Genomic DNA, 15,277 nt, shown 5'->3' with positions numbered 1-15,277 from the left:
GGACCAGGGAATGTACACTGCGCCATAGCAATAGTAAACCGGAAGTCCTGCTTCAGGGGAGCCCCTGCTTCCGGCTTCTGGGACAGGGCCAGGTGGACCAGGCAATGTACACTGCGCCATAGCAATAATAAACCGGAAGTCCTGCTTCAAGGAGCCCCCTTCCTGCTTCCGGAACAGGGCCAAGTGGACGAGGGAATGTATACTGCGCCATAGCAATAGTAAACCGGAAGTCTGCTTCAGCAGTGCTTCTGGAGCAGGACCGAAGAACCGTTTCTCTAGAGCCTTCGTCCTGAGATGGCGGCCCTGAAGGGGCGCTGCTGGACTGTCTCTGGCTTGGCTACCCGAAGCCAAGGAAGTATCTTCACCTGGTGAGTGGGAAAGGGGAATTTGGTGTGAACCTTGCCGCACGCCAGAGAGCCGTCCGTCCTGCCAAAAACATTACATTACTGTCTTGGTTCAACGGCCGAGGTCTCCTTACTGAACCGTTAATTTTCTTACCGGAAGTTTGTCCTAAAAGTGGACTGATACACTGTATTACATGGTAGTACTGTTTACCTGGCCTGCAGAATCCCTCTTGCTTTAAGACATGTTTGATGCTCCAAATCTCTGAATTCTGATACGCTGTTGGACATATTTAAACACAAAACTCTTCATTGTCTTGCTCCATAATTGGGCTGGAAATACTATTCTTTTTCTTCTGCGTGCTGATACTGACTATATCTTATTAGCACATTAAAATGGCAGCACCTGAAGAGGCCATCCCTCCTTTGTCTGAATACCAGTGCAAGATCTGTTTAGAAATCCTGGTCGAGCCTGTAACACTACCTTGTGATCACACGATCTGTAAGCCATGCTTTCAGTCCATTATAGAAAAGTCAAATTTATGCTGTCCCTTCTGTCGCTTATGGATCTCTGGATGGGCCCGGTACCATACCCGAACAAACTCCCTTGTCAATGTGGAATTGTGGGAGAAAATTAAAAAACTCTATCCAGAAGAATGTAATCTAAGAGTCGCTTTCCGGGAATCACAAGCAAGTTGTAATCCTGCTCTGCCAGTTCATCTGATAAGTGAACCTGGAGAACTGAGAAGAGAATATGAAGAGGAGAAAAGACGGATGGAGGCATTGCAACGAGCCAAAGCAGAAGAAGAAAACAAAGCCAGTGAAGAATACATACAGCAATTATTGGCAGAGGATGAGGAAAAAAGGAAAAGAGAGATAGAAAGACAACTGAAAAGTGATAAAGCACTAGCAAAAAAGATAAGCTTTGATATTAATTTCAATGCAGAAACTGGCTGGACATCTAATAGAGTCATAACCAGGTCACAAATGAAAATAATGAACCAACAAGAAAACACTGGTGATATTCAGGAGTATTTGTCACCTATATCTCAGTATGGGCCAGTATCACTATCAGAAGGTATGAAAAAAGGCAAGAAAAACTCCATGTCTAAGGAGAGTGAGAGTAGTCATATAAAGAGCCCTATGTACCAAGGCACAGAAATTAAGGAAGATATTATAACACTTTCTTCTCAAATATATCATGAAATACAAGAACAAGGTGCAACATCTTCAATAGAGTCACCTATGCCTCAACTAGGTGCCAGTGGTACAGAATTGTGCCTTGGAGAAAAAGTCAAAATGAAACCAAGCAAAAATGATGAAGAGAAGGAACCTAAAGCCAGCATTGCCTACTCCAGAGAAGCTGCAGTTGACCCTCATGGCAAAAGAGAGAGTATGTGCATTATATCAGATATGGCACAGATAAGTGAGGCAGAAAATGAAGAGTCTTACCCACAGAGCAGTGAAAAAGATGTTTCCAAAAGAAAAACACAGGAATCTTTGTTTGAAACAGCCGGGGATCCAGGCTCTTCTGTAAAAAGAGGGAGAGTGTTCACTGAAGATTCCTCAGACCAAGAGGAAACAGAAGTCACCATCACTTAAATCTGTTAGATTTGGGACAGGTATTTTTTGAGAGAGAAAACCAAGAAGAACAAGATAAGTTATCAGCATTAAATCTTTGCAAAGAGGTGGATGAAAACCAAATAAACTCAACCCTGCCAAAAGGATCCCCAGATGAATAGCTGTTATCTCCTATGTCCTCATCTCCAGACAAACTGCCAAGTAGAGAGAAGAATTCCAAAGACAGCAACTCCAAAAGACAAACTGATATAAAGCCTTCAAAACCCTAGAGAGGCTCAAAAAATTAAAACTGGCAACCTTCTTTTAAGATCCAGTTGTAACATTCAGTTAATGTTCATATATGAAAGATGCCAAGTTCCACTAGAGATTATTGCAAAGTGCTCATTCTTTACAGCCTAAGTTACGAAGGAAAAGAACTTCTCAGATGTTTCAGAGATAAAGTAATGCGTGGGTAAAGGGGGTGTTTTATAATCTAGCAAACTTTTGTTGTGAAGCTTTCTTTTCTTCAAAATATGTATGTTTTATGACCTTTTGTCATCTTTTTTTGTCCTGTAGTAATTCAAGCAAGATTATACTATGCTGACTAGTTAAGGAATCCAGGTTTAAAATCTAAGTTTTCTTGCTACTTTCCATGTATTTGCAGAGCACTTGAAATGCATCTTACATAACAGTAAAGGAATCTAGTTGCCATCTTCTAATTACTTTAAGCATTATAGCATTTTCTTTTATTTAAAGTGTGTTAGGATTAACATGAAATCAGAAAGTCAGTTTTCTGGAAATTAGGATTAATTTGCAGAAAGGAAACTAGACTCTTGATGCAAAAGGAGTTAAGAGTTGCAGTAAGGCTGAATGGGGCAGGCTGATAACTTGGAAGCACTGGTACTAAGCTGGTGATCAGAAATTGGTCCAGGGTTGAGTAGGAGGTATAGTTTGGTAAAGCATTCTCCCTCATCCTTTCTTTGCTAAATGACACAGAAAACATTTGGATTTTATAACTTTTCACACCATAGTATCTGGTGTCAAAATCAAAATTAGTTCATAAATTACCTAAAATTTTGGAAATTCACATTACTCTTAGTTTGCTATTCCGGGGGAGAGGGAGAGAGGGAATTTATGTAGGAGAGTTATATAACAATATCTTATGCTGTGGAACCTCAGGCATAAATGATCATTTGTTTATTTCCTTATTATTTGTATTAGTATTGACTTTTATTTGTGTTTATGGGAAGAAATAGAAAGTATGATACTTGGGTTTTGCCCTATATTATGCCTCAAAGTTAAATCAGAAGGTAGTGATTTCATTTTGTGAAATTTAACTATTAACCTTTGTTTCATTAATATAAACAACTTCGAGCAAACAACAGTTTTAGCAGTATTTCTGTTGATGTCTAGTTATCTTTTTAGGGTAAAAAAATGTCCTAGGGTTAATTTTAGCTTAAATTTGTCAATATTTTTATACATGATTGAGATTTTTCCTCCAAATTCTGTAACTGATTCTGTTAATCTTTACACACTTGATGGCATGTGCTTCAAGTATTGATTGGGTAATTATCGGTAGAATTTTGATGATAATGTAAAACTTACTTTGCCCTTTCTCAAAAAAAACAACAACTGATTGATGTCTGAGTAGTGATTGTGCTGAAATGAAGTGTTGTCAGAAACTAACCAAATTTGTCTAAAATAGACTAAAATTCATCTCATCGCACTGATATTTTTCTAAGATTAATTTTACATTACATTTTATGGTGGACGTTATGGAAATGCCTCAAATTACAAGTTATGTAATTAAATCTTCCTGAAATAGACCATAACCAAAAAGGGGGAAAACAGTGTTATGTATTTAAGATTTATATTATTTGACTATTTTTTTGTGACGAAGTCTTCCTGACTAAAGTTGGTTTAAAGATAAATTTTATTTTATTTTCATTTTTTTTATCCCTTCTTACTGTGTCTTGTAATTTTCATTTTTTGGCACAAATATTACATATCAGATTGTTCTGGTTTGTGTTTACATTTTTAAAAAGTTCATGATCTATTTTTGGTTGTCATTATATTATATTACAAAATGCTAGAAGCCCATTGCACGAAGATTTGCGCAATAGGCCTTCCTTCCCCTGGCTGCTGGCACCGTTTTTCCTCCGGCACCCGGGACCCAGGCCTTTGGTCCGGCCGCAGTGGAGAAGCCAAGCCTCTTCAGTCTTCAGTCTTCAGTCTTCAGTCTTCAGTCTTCAGTCTTCAGTCTTTAGTCTTCAGTCTTCACTCTGGCCAGAGCCTTCAGTCTTCGCTCCATGCCTGTGTATGCAAATTAACCGCCATCTTTGTTGGCTTAATTTGCATAGTTGCTCTGATTGGCTGGTAGGTGTAGCAGAGTGACACCAATTTGCATGTTTCTCTTTTATTAGTGTAGATGGAATAATGAACTAGTTAGTTATATGACATTTTCTGTGGTTCATTGCTGTGTAATGAGCATTTGTAATAATAAGCAAGTGGAATTTAATTGTTTAGGAGTAATAACTAAAGTCATAATGACTGTATTTTTTAAAAAGTTCTCTTAATTTGAAAAATTATCTAAATTTTATGCTCATTTTTGACATGTTTTTTTCTTAGGTTGTTTTATTTAAACTGGTTGGTTTTTGGAAGTTAAATGTTAGAAACTAGACTTATACATTCTAGCACTCATTGTTTTGGAATACTTGTGACAATACTTAGATTTTTTTACTATATACATATTCTTTCAAATATTTTCATTGATTTCAGAGAGAAATGGAGAGAGAGAGCTAGAAACATCAATGATGAGAGTCATTGATAGGCTGCCTCCTGCACGCCCCCTACTGGGGTTTGAGCCACAACCTGAGCATGTACCTTGACAGGGAATCAAACTGTCACCTACTGGTTCCTGGGTCAATGCTCAACCACAGAGCCATGCTGGCTGAGTTATATTTTTTTAGTTTAATTTATTGGTATGACATTGGTTCAAAAAACCATACAGGTTTCAAGTATATAATTGAACAAAACAGGTTTTAAGATAAAATTTAATTTCTCCAATAGTCTTTTTTTTTTTTTTTCTGGTAAGGTACCCTCCAATGAGGTTGTCTTTATTTGTTTTTCTTTTTTTCTTGTAATATTTATTGTTGTAAGTATTATATAGGTCCTCCTTTTCCTCCATTAACCTCTTCCAGCCCACTCCCACCCTTCCCTTCCTCAGTCCCTCACCACCCCATTGCCAATAGTCCTTCCATGTATGCCTTTTTGTTAGAAACTACTGTTTTGCATCAGTAATAAGAATTCATTGCTAATTTTTCTTGTCTTTTTTTGTGGAAGGGATTTGAAAGTTTAATTTGTCAAGGAGTATTAAGACTATGTAGAAGTTGAAAATTAAAATATTAAAAATGAAACTGGACTATTGTGTACATTTGTAAAATAAAAATTACATTAAAAGTTCTACGTAACAAAAAGTACCAGAAAGGAAAATTGGAAGACATGGCAAACTGGTGAAGAGATATATCCAATTCATCACTGAGAGATAATTCCCTTTATATAAAGTGTCTTCCAGCAGAGCTACCTCTATCAAGACACTGAGCCTGGTATGCTTTCTGTCCCTTGGAAAGTCAGGAGAGTTTGGGCCTGGTTTTGCTTCTGCCCCTGATGGGTGGCCAGGAGATACTAGGTCACTGTTTTTCTTTAAGTCCACCAGGCCCCTGGGCAGTCTGCTTCCCCCCTTTTCCCCTTCAGGGTTCTCTAATAGCTGTCTATTTTATTACTTTTAGGCTTTTTACTTGTACTTAGTAGAGAAGAGCTGGGAGAGATGAGTCTAGGCCATCATATTCCAAACCAGAAAGCTGTTTTATTTTTAGACCCGATTTCTGTTTTGTTTTTGTTTGAGAGAGAGAGAGAGAGAGAGAGAGAGAGAGAGAGAGAGAGGCCGACTTCCACTTTCTGTTACTTCTGGAAATTGAAGTTATACATCCTTAAGTCCTTAGCCTAACATGTAAAATTCTCCATAGAATTACCTTCCTATTTGTATTCTCTCCATAAGTTTATTTCTCATTCCTCATAATGTAGTAAAATCACTCTCATTAATGCATCTTGCTCCCTCCTACCATCAGGTGTTTATCAATGCCATTGTCACTATTTGGAGTGTTCTCTATTTTTCTCAATTAATTTAGACCAATTTGGTTAAGGACAAAATTATAATAATCAACCATCATGAAATTCTACTTCATTGACTTTATTTTGTGCCCAAGTCTTAGCATTCCTGGGAGATATTTTAACCAACATTTCTTCACACTAAATATGTAGTATTTTTCCTTGTGTACTATGCTGTTCTTCATAAGCTATTTTTATATACCCAAACCACCTTGAAAAGTACTATACATTGAGGGGGAAAGCTTCTAGTAGGAATTTCAAGGCAATTATTTTAACTATTTTGATGTAAGACTCTCAGATACTTCTGTTTTGTATTTATGAATATTTTACACATCTTTCTGGATTTTATTTAGGTCTGGGAGTGCAGAGCGACTGGGGGTAAAAAATTTAGATAATAGGTTTAATTCTGCATTTTGATTTCCATTTGTTTACCTAAATTATGTGACCAGATGTCAATAGAAGAATGGGAACTCTCCCACCCTGTGAATGGATGATAGTGTGTGAAAAGACAGATGGTAAAGAGCAGCAAACATTTTCTGGAATGTTTCTTGCTTTGAAAATCACTGAAGTTTAAAATCTGGTCTTTATTGAAGTTGCATTAAGGCATGTCTGTAATTTCCATGAGGTCTATTTACAAAACAGTAAAGGGGGTGTTCAGTGAATGCAGGAGCTATTGATTCTGGGATCAAATTCTGTCTCTTAGGGTCAAACTATTGAATGCATTCTAAATTCTGAGATGCCAAAGATTTTGCCATTACTGATTACTTTTTTAAACTATACACAGGACATTTGCTTCCAAAGATAATGGAGTAATAGGACCACATTTCCCCTCCCATCTGAAACAACAATAAAAGGACAAGATACCTGAAATAATGGTTTTCAAGACACTGGATATTTGGTAATAAAAGAAAGTGATCCCCAAGAGAGAGAGAACAAACAATATGAGGACTATGATTCTTTCAACTTATTGCATTGAGAGTTTCCAGACCACAGGGAGAGGTAGCCCAGTCAGAGCCCAATGGATTCCCTGAGGTCAGGATAAAAAGCTGAGGGAAGTAGATCAAGGCAATTAGAATTTCCAAAACAGAGTATTGGAGAAGAGAGGGCTGCACTCAGGTCTGCAGCTGAGTATAGGTCCATGACTGGAAAAACCTCCAAATGATTAGAGGTAAGAATTCCCAGCATTGCCCTAGCAGGTTTGGCTCAGTGGCTAGAGCGCTGGCCTGTAAACTGAAGGGTCCCAAGGTAAGATTCTGGTCAAGGGCACATGCTTGGGTTGCAGGCTCGATCCCCAGTAGGGGGCATGCAGGAGGCAGCCGATCAATGATTCTCTCTCATCATTGATGTTTCTATCTCTCTTTCCCTCTCCCCTCCTCTCTGAAATCAATAAAAAATATATATTAGAAAAAGAATTCCCAGCATTCACATAGCCCCAGGAATAGTGACAATCTCCACCAGCTAAATATTGTAAAAATCTCAATATTTACAAAGCATTGTGTAGAGGCAACAAAAGGGTATTACCTCAGTAAAGGGAACTAATCTCTAAACCAGCGGTTCTCAACCTGTGGGTCGCGACCCCTTTGGGGGTCGAACGACCCTTTCACAGGGGTCGCCTAAGACCATCGGAAAACACATATATAATCACATATTGTTTTTGTGATTAATCACTATACTTTAATTATGTTCAATTTGTAACAATGAAAATACATCCTGCATATCAGATATTTACATTATGATTCATAACAGTAGCAAAATTACAGTTATGAAGTAGCAACGAAAATAATTTTATGGTTGGGGGTCACCACAACATGAGGAACTGTATTAAAGGGTCTCAGTATTAGGAAGGTTGAGAACCACTGCTAAATGATAAACTGCTTGGGTCCCACCTAACAAATTTCTTTTTAACTTTATTTTTATTATTAACACTATTACAGATGTCCCCCATCCCTCTCCTTTTCCCACTTCCACCCTCCACCCAGCCCCCACTCCCCTTCCTCTGGCCATCCCCACACTGTTATCTGTGTCCATGTGTTATACATATATGTTGTTTGGCTAATCTCTACACCTTCTTTCCTTCAGTCCCTCCCACTTCCCTCTGACAGCTGTCAGTCTATTCCATGTATCCAGGCTTCTGTTTCTATTTTGCTTGTTAGTTTATTCAGTTCATTAGATTCCACATATAAGTGAGATCATATGGTATTTGTCTTTCTCTGACTGGCTTATTTTGCTTAGCTAGGTCCATCCATGCTGTTGCAAAAGGTAAAAGTTCCTTCTTTTTTACAGTCACGTAGTATTCCATTATGTGAATATACCACAGCTTTTTTACCCACTCATCTACTGATGAGCACTTGAACTATTTCCAGATCTTGGCTGTTGTAAATAATGCTTCTGTGAACATAGGGGTGCATATATTCTTTCGAATTGGTGCTTTGGAATTCTTAGGCTATATTCCCAGAAGTGGAATTGCTGGATCAAAAGGCAGTTCCTTTTAAGTTTTTTGAGGAAACTTCAGTCTGTTTTCCACTGTAGCTGCACTAGTCTGTATTCCCACCAACAGTGCACTAAGATTCCCTTTTCTACACATCCTCACCAGCACTTATTGCTTGTTGATTTATTGATGGCAGCCATTCTGGCACGTGTGTGGTGATAGCTCATTTTAGTTTTAATTTGCATCATTCTAATGATCAGTGACATTGAACACTTTTTCATATGTCTAGTGGCAATCTGTATGTCCATTAGGAGAAGCAAATCTTAAAAACAATACACAAACTGATCAAGCAATTCCTAAATAACATAAATACATCCTAGAACAAAGGAATGGAAATACAAAAATACCAAGCACCCAACAATGTATGCTTTGTGGGGATCTTTTCTAAGGGACCAAAAAGGCAAAGGCCATAGGAGGTGGAGAAGACTGTCTATCACAAGGACCACTGGGGGAGTCATAGCAGTGATTTAAATTTACTTGTAATTCTTGAGGCTGTTACCCAGGGTACATGCTTGTAGGTGGGGCCACCTGCAGGCCTCTTGGCCACACACACACACACACACACACACACACACACACACACAGGATCCTGAAGCAACAATACTGTGGAGTAATTTAGCTAAGAATCTTAGTAGCATAAGAGATAATGAAATACATAGGAAGAAATTTAACCAAATTGATAAAAGATATGTACACTGAAAATTACAAGACTTTAAGAAATTGAAGAAGACAGAAACAAATGGAAAGATATCCTGTGTTCATGAATTGCAAGAATTGATATTTTTAAAATGCCCATACTATCCCAACCCATCTATAGATTTAATGCAAGCTCTATCAAAATTCAAATGACATTGTTCACGGGGAGCAAGGAGTCTTGCATAGCTCAGAAGTGAGGGAGCAGAAAAAAGGGGGTTAACACTACCAGTGGTTGTCATAAATTGACAAATGCTTTTGCCTTTGGTCTTGTCAAACATATCCAGGGATTATTCTATGTACTGTCAGGTGTTCCTAGCAGAATTGAATCCTCTTTGCCCCATCAGAAATGACCTCATTAATGCACAAATTATTGGTTTTCCTTCCTTCTCTGACTTGGTCTCCCAGTGGCTTATTCCTGCTTTTGAGATCACCTCCACATAAACTATCTCCACATGCCTCCTTGTCTCATTCTTTCTGGGAACTTTAGCTAAGACATGCACCATCATGCACTGCTGGTAAGGGATGTAATTGTGCAGCACTTCTAGAGATAAAACTGTCAATCTATAGGCAAATTACATATAGATGTGCCCTATGACCCACCAATTCCTTATACCTCAATAAGGGGATATATTCAAGGTTGTTTATTGAAGCTGTGGAAAGAAATAGGAGGCAATCTAAATCCATCACTGGTTAACTGTGGTCAATGTGCACTATGGAATATTATGCAGCAATTAGGAGCATTATTTAGATGTATATATAGCAACACAGATGAATCTTAAAAAACAATAGTTGGTTAAAATAAAAAAATAAAAGAATTAGTGAGATAAGACAGTACCATTTATACAAATAAGAAAAACATGCACAAAATAATACATGTTTGCCAAACATTCAGTCAAATATGAAGATATACATTTAACATATTAATCTAGTTGCCAATGAGGTAGGGGGCATGGAAGTGGAGTATGATGTTTAAAAAAATAAATAAATTAATAAGAGGGACTTCTCTGACCAATAATGATAATGTGTTACGAATTAAGAAATAAGATTAAGTCAAACCTCTCTACTTAAGGCCCAAACAAAGAAAAAACAAATTTTTATATGCATACCTATTCCCTCATTTTCATTCTCAAGAAATTATATGCTATACTAGAGGCTCAATGCACAAAATTCATGCAAGAGTAGGCCTTATTTCTCTCTGGCACCCAGGACCCAGGCTTCTCTCCAGCTGCCGGCAGGCACCCAAGACCCGGGCTTCCCTCGCAGCCCTGGCTTAGTCTGGAAGGTCATCCAGAAGGATGTCCAAAAGGATATCTGGTCTAAATAGCATATTATGCTTTTATTATTATAGACTAGGGGCCCAGTGCAAGAATTCGTGCACCTTGAAAGGAACTGTGGGCCACAAAGCTGCAGTGGGCATAAGGACGAATCTCGGCCCATCCTCCATACCCCTGCCTGGCCCCTCCTGCCACAGCCCCCAGTCCCCTGTCTGCCAGCAGCCCCGCTCCCACCACTGCCACTCCCATGCACTGACAGTACCAGCCCCAATCACTCCACGCTGTCAGCGGGTGTGAGTGGTGGCTGCTGCCCCAATCTCCCCTCAGGAGCAGAGGGAGGTGTAGAAACCCTGAGGGGTGATCAGGGAAAGCAGCTGCCACTCGCACCTGCTGATGGCACCAGGTGGGACTGCAGCATGCAGGAGCAAAGAATGTTCAGTAACCACCAGAGGCTCAACCTGATGACAGCAACTATCGCCCCGGCTTGGTCTGGTGCCCCTGCTCACCTGCTCCACCATCCTGCTGCAGCCGACACCCACCATGCTCTGTGCTCTGCTGCCTGCTACTGACACCCAACATGTTCTGCACGCACCCCCTGGTGGACAGCACACGTCATAGCGACCGGTTGTTTGGTTGTTCTGTTGTTACGCTGTTTGGTCTATTTGCATGTTAGCCTTTTATTATATAGGATACCAAGAGAACCTGGCTTGGAATTTAATAATGTTTAGTATGAATAAAATAAGTTTGTATTTCTAATAGGATCTAATGTCAATTCATTAATATTTTATAGCATAATAATTATATTATTTCAGGTTCATTTTTAGAGTCAATGCAGCACAACAAAACACAGGCAGCAGGTGCGATCACCAGGCAGGACAGTGTTGTGTGGGAGCAAAGAATTTCAGTAACCACCAAAGGCTCACCCCAATGCAGCGACTGGCATCCCAGCTTGGTCTGGTGCCCCTGCTCACCTGCTCCACCATCCCGCCTGCTGCCCACACCTGCCATGTTCCATGCGTGCCCCTTAGTGGTCAGCGCATGTCATAGTGACCGGTTGTTCAGTTGTTCTGCCATTCGGTCTATTTGCATATTAGCCTTTTATTATATAGGATGACTTAAGGTTAGATTTAAGTCATTCCTCAGTCTTTCATTCCTTCATATGTAAATGAAATATTCATTGGGTCTCTTTGAGGTAAAAAATCAATCTTTGCTCTCATTAAGCTTACATTCTAGTTGAGAGAACAGGCAACAATAAACATAATTTGTCCAGCTGGCGTGGCTCAGTGGTTGAGCATTGGCCTATGAACCAGAAGGTCATGGGTTCAATTCCTAGTCAGGGCACATGCCCAGGCTGTGGGTTCAATCCCTAGTGTGGGACTTATAATAGGCAGCTGATCAATGATTCTCTCTCATCATTGATGTTTCTATTGTTCTCTCCCTCTGAAATCAATAAAAATATATTTTAAGAAATATATTTTTATGGTCTGTTAGATTATTTTTGTGGTACATTAGAAGACCCTTACTGCTATGAAGAAAAATAGAGCAGAAAAATGATGATGAGGGTGGCAGGTGGGGAATGGTTCACAATTGTAAACAACATGGAAACAGTAGGCCTTGTGAATTTAGTGTACTTTACTTCCTTTCCCATAATCTCTTCTAATTTCTTGGATATTACTTGGGTTGTATTTTTTTTTTTACATTATGTATCTTTTTGTTAAAGAATATTTTAATATATTCTTACAGACTGAAATTTTTTTTAAATATATTTTATTGATTTTATACAGAGAGGAAGGGAGAGAGATAAAGAGTTAGAAACATCGATGGGAGAGAAACATCGATCAGCCGCCTCCCACACATCTCCTACTGGGGATGTGCCCGCAACCCAGGTACATGCCCTTGACCAGAATTGAACCCGGGACCTTTCAGTCCACAGGCCAATGCTCTATCCACTGAGCCAAACCGGTTTTGGCCAGACTGAAATTTTTATAAGGATTCTCTAATTCAATGTTTATAATAAGATTTTACTCTGTGTCATGTTATTACTTAATTATGTTCATTTTGGAACATTTCTACATTTTTTTCCATATGAAACTGTTGCCTTATTTCTTCAACATTTACAATTTATTTTATGGATTCCTTGTTTATTTCAATTTTATTGAAAGCAAGAAAAAAATGCTTTCTACAAATTAGTTTCACTTACTCTAGTAAATAGTTTTAAAAGCTTTTTCTTATTGTCACATTAAAAAATAGGATAAGAATTTATTAAAGGCATCAGATCATTTTCAAATAATAAAAAATGTCCTTAAAAGCTCTCCTTTTACATGTTTTCATATATCATTGGTGGCAAATGTAAATACCTGTGTTGGGGATTTAACCATATTCTGAAGAATATACTGTGGCAGAATATGGGTTTCAGTAGCAGACATTTTTTTAAAAGTCAATTACAACTGTATTTAAACGTTAAAAGCCTCTAACCCAGCGGCTCAACCTGTGGGTCTCGACCATTGGAAAACACATATAGCATATCAGATATTTACATTATGATTCATAAGAGTAACAAAATTACAGTTATGAAGTAGCAACAAAAATAACTTTATGATTGGGGGTCACCACAACATGAGGAACTGTATTAAAGGGTGGCGGCATTAGGAAGCATAAGAGAGACCCATTTAAGACTTTTTAAGTGTACATTACAGTCTTGTGAACTATAAGGCACAATGTTGTACAATAGATATGTAAAACTTTTTCATCTTGCATGACAAACTTTTTCTCTTTCTCCCTGCCAGTGACAACCACTCAACTTTCCATTTCATTGAGTTTGATTACTTTAGATACCTCATTCATATAAATGGAATCATACAGTATTTGTCCTTCTGTGAATGACTTATATAACAGTATAATGCCCTTAAGGTTCATTCATGTTGCTGCATATGACAAAATTTTCTTCCTTATATGGCTGCATAATATTCCCTTGTATTATATACAACAGGGTTTTTTTTCTTCATTTGCTCTTTCTTTGATGGGCATTTGGGCTATTCTCAACTTCTCCTTTTAGCTAATTTTATTTCCTTTGGATGTATACCCAGAAGTTGAATTACTGGATCATGTGATAGTTTCATTTTTAATTTTTTGAGGAGACTCAATACTGTTTTACATAGTGGTTGCACCAATATACATTCTCACTAACAGCTTATAAACAATCTAATTTCTTTACATCCTCACAAACATTTATTTTCTGTTTTTTTTCTTTTGTGTGTGTGTAAATTTTTATTTAAGTAAGCTTTTATTTTACAATGAGTTTGTAGGTTTACAGAAAATTCACAAAAATAATACAGATTTCACTCTTTCTTCTATTAACACCTTTCAGTGGTACACTAGTTACAACTGAAGGAACAACTATAGTACTATTTTTTTACATTTCCCAATTTACAGTTGACATTCAATATTTTTATATAATGGCTATCCTAACAGGTGTGAAGTGATATATTATGGTATTTACATTTATCTGATGGTTAATGATATTGAACATTATTTCACATGCCTGTTAGTCATCTGTATCTCCTCTATGGAGAAATGTCTATTCACATCCTTTGCCCAATTTTCACTTGGGTAATTTGGATATTTTGCCTTTTCACTCTGTTGGCTGTTTCTTTTGTTTTCTACTTCTCCCACTTAAATCTCATGTTCATACTTTTCTTTCATGTTGCAGAAGATTTTCATATACAAACTGCTGATTTTACAAAATAAGTATTTATCTCTTAATCAGGGCAGGTCTATACTGAACTGATCAATGACCCAAATTAGTGTATAAGGAGTCTCCTTGAATTTCCTCACTATGCCTGAACACTATTAGATTTAATGACTCAAAAATTTTGCAGGAGGCCTGAATCAGTGTATACTTATATCACCAAATTAGTGATGCTGAAACATGAGTGGGAAAGATTTTGGGTTTTGGGGCTGTCTGTTCAGGGAAAATTTAGCTCTGCATACTTCCATTCCAGGAATCAAAATTGTGTATCCATTTTTGTCTGCTCTTTTTAAACTCTACTACAGTTACAGAATGTGGCTGTCAGGCTACTTCTTAGTGTTCCTGTCCACTACTGCTAAAAGCCAGAAGAAGAAAAATCACATTGTCCCTAGGCCATCTGTTAGATGTGGTCAGAGTTGGCCTTACGGTCTACTTGCAGCTAATGTCAAGTGGTTTGGATCTAAATAATGAATTTGGTCAACGTTCCTGTTCCATATTTGTTCCCAGTCTTACACTCACCTGTCAAATCACTAGGTTCCGTTAGGCTTGTAATTAGTCAGGGACTACTCTATTATTCCTGCACTATATTGCATATCTATTGAATGATATTTTGAGGTTTTTCAAGGCCTTCAATTAAGCTTGTTCTACCTTTAAAGTAGCTAGTGTAAATTCTTCAAATTGCATAGCATATGAATGTTGATCCTCCTTTTAAGATACATTTAAATATTTCAATTCGTTTTGTTACTGTGATCATAATGGAGTGTGCTATGCATTGGTGTTCTAGTCACCATCTTTTTGTAAATAGCATTATTTAACAATACAACATATACTTTATATATTATTACTTTTTTTGCTTTAACCACATGTTACTGTATACAGCTATTGTTAAAATGTTGCCCAACACTAAAAGTACAATTAGGAGAATAAACCAGTCACTGTTTACATTTTTTTTAAATATATATTTTATTGATTTTTTACAGAGAGGAAGGGAGAGAGATAGAGA

At 37.8% G+C, this 15,277-nt stretch overlaps 1 protein-coding gene across 1 annotated transcript; it reads left to right on the top strand.

The window, feature by feature from the left end:
- Positions 1 to 737: 737 nt before the first annotated feature.
- Positions 738 to 1,943, top strand: LOC308511786 (E3 ubiquitin-protein ligase RNF168-like; the record flags this gene model as incomplete). Its single annotated transcript, XM_081081675.1, has 1 exon — positions 738 to 1,943. One exon carries the CDS (start codon positions 738 to 740, stop codon positions 1,941 to 1,943), a length of 1,206 nt encoding a protein of 401 aa, XP_080937801.1.
- Positions 1,944 to 15,277: the final 13,334 nt, after the last annotated feature.

Source organism: Myotis nattereri (genome assembly GCF_964212035.1).
Source record: "Myotis nattereri genome assembly, chromosome: X".
Classification (NCBI taxonomy): domain Eukaryota; kingdom Metazoa; phylum Chordata; class Mammalia; order Chiroptera; family Vespertilionidae; genus Myotis; species Myotis nattereri.
Note: the sequence above shows the minus strand (reverse complement) of the source record. Positions and strands in the feature narration are given on the sequence as shown.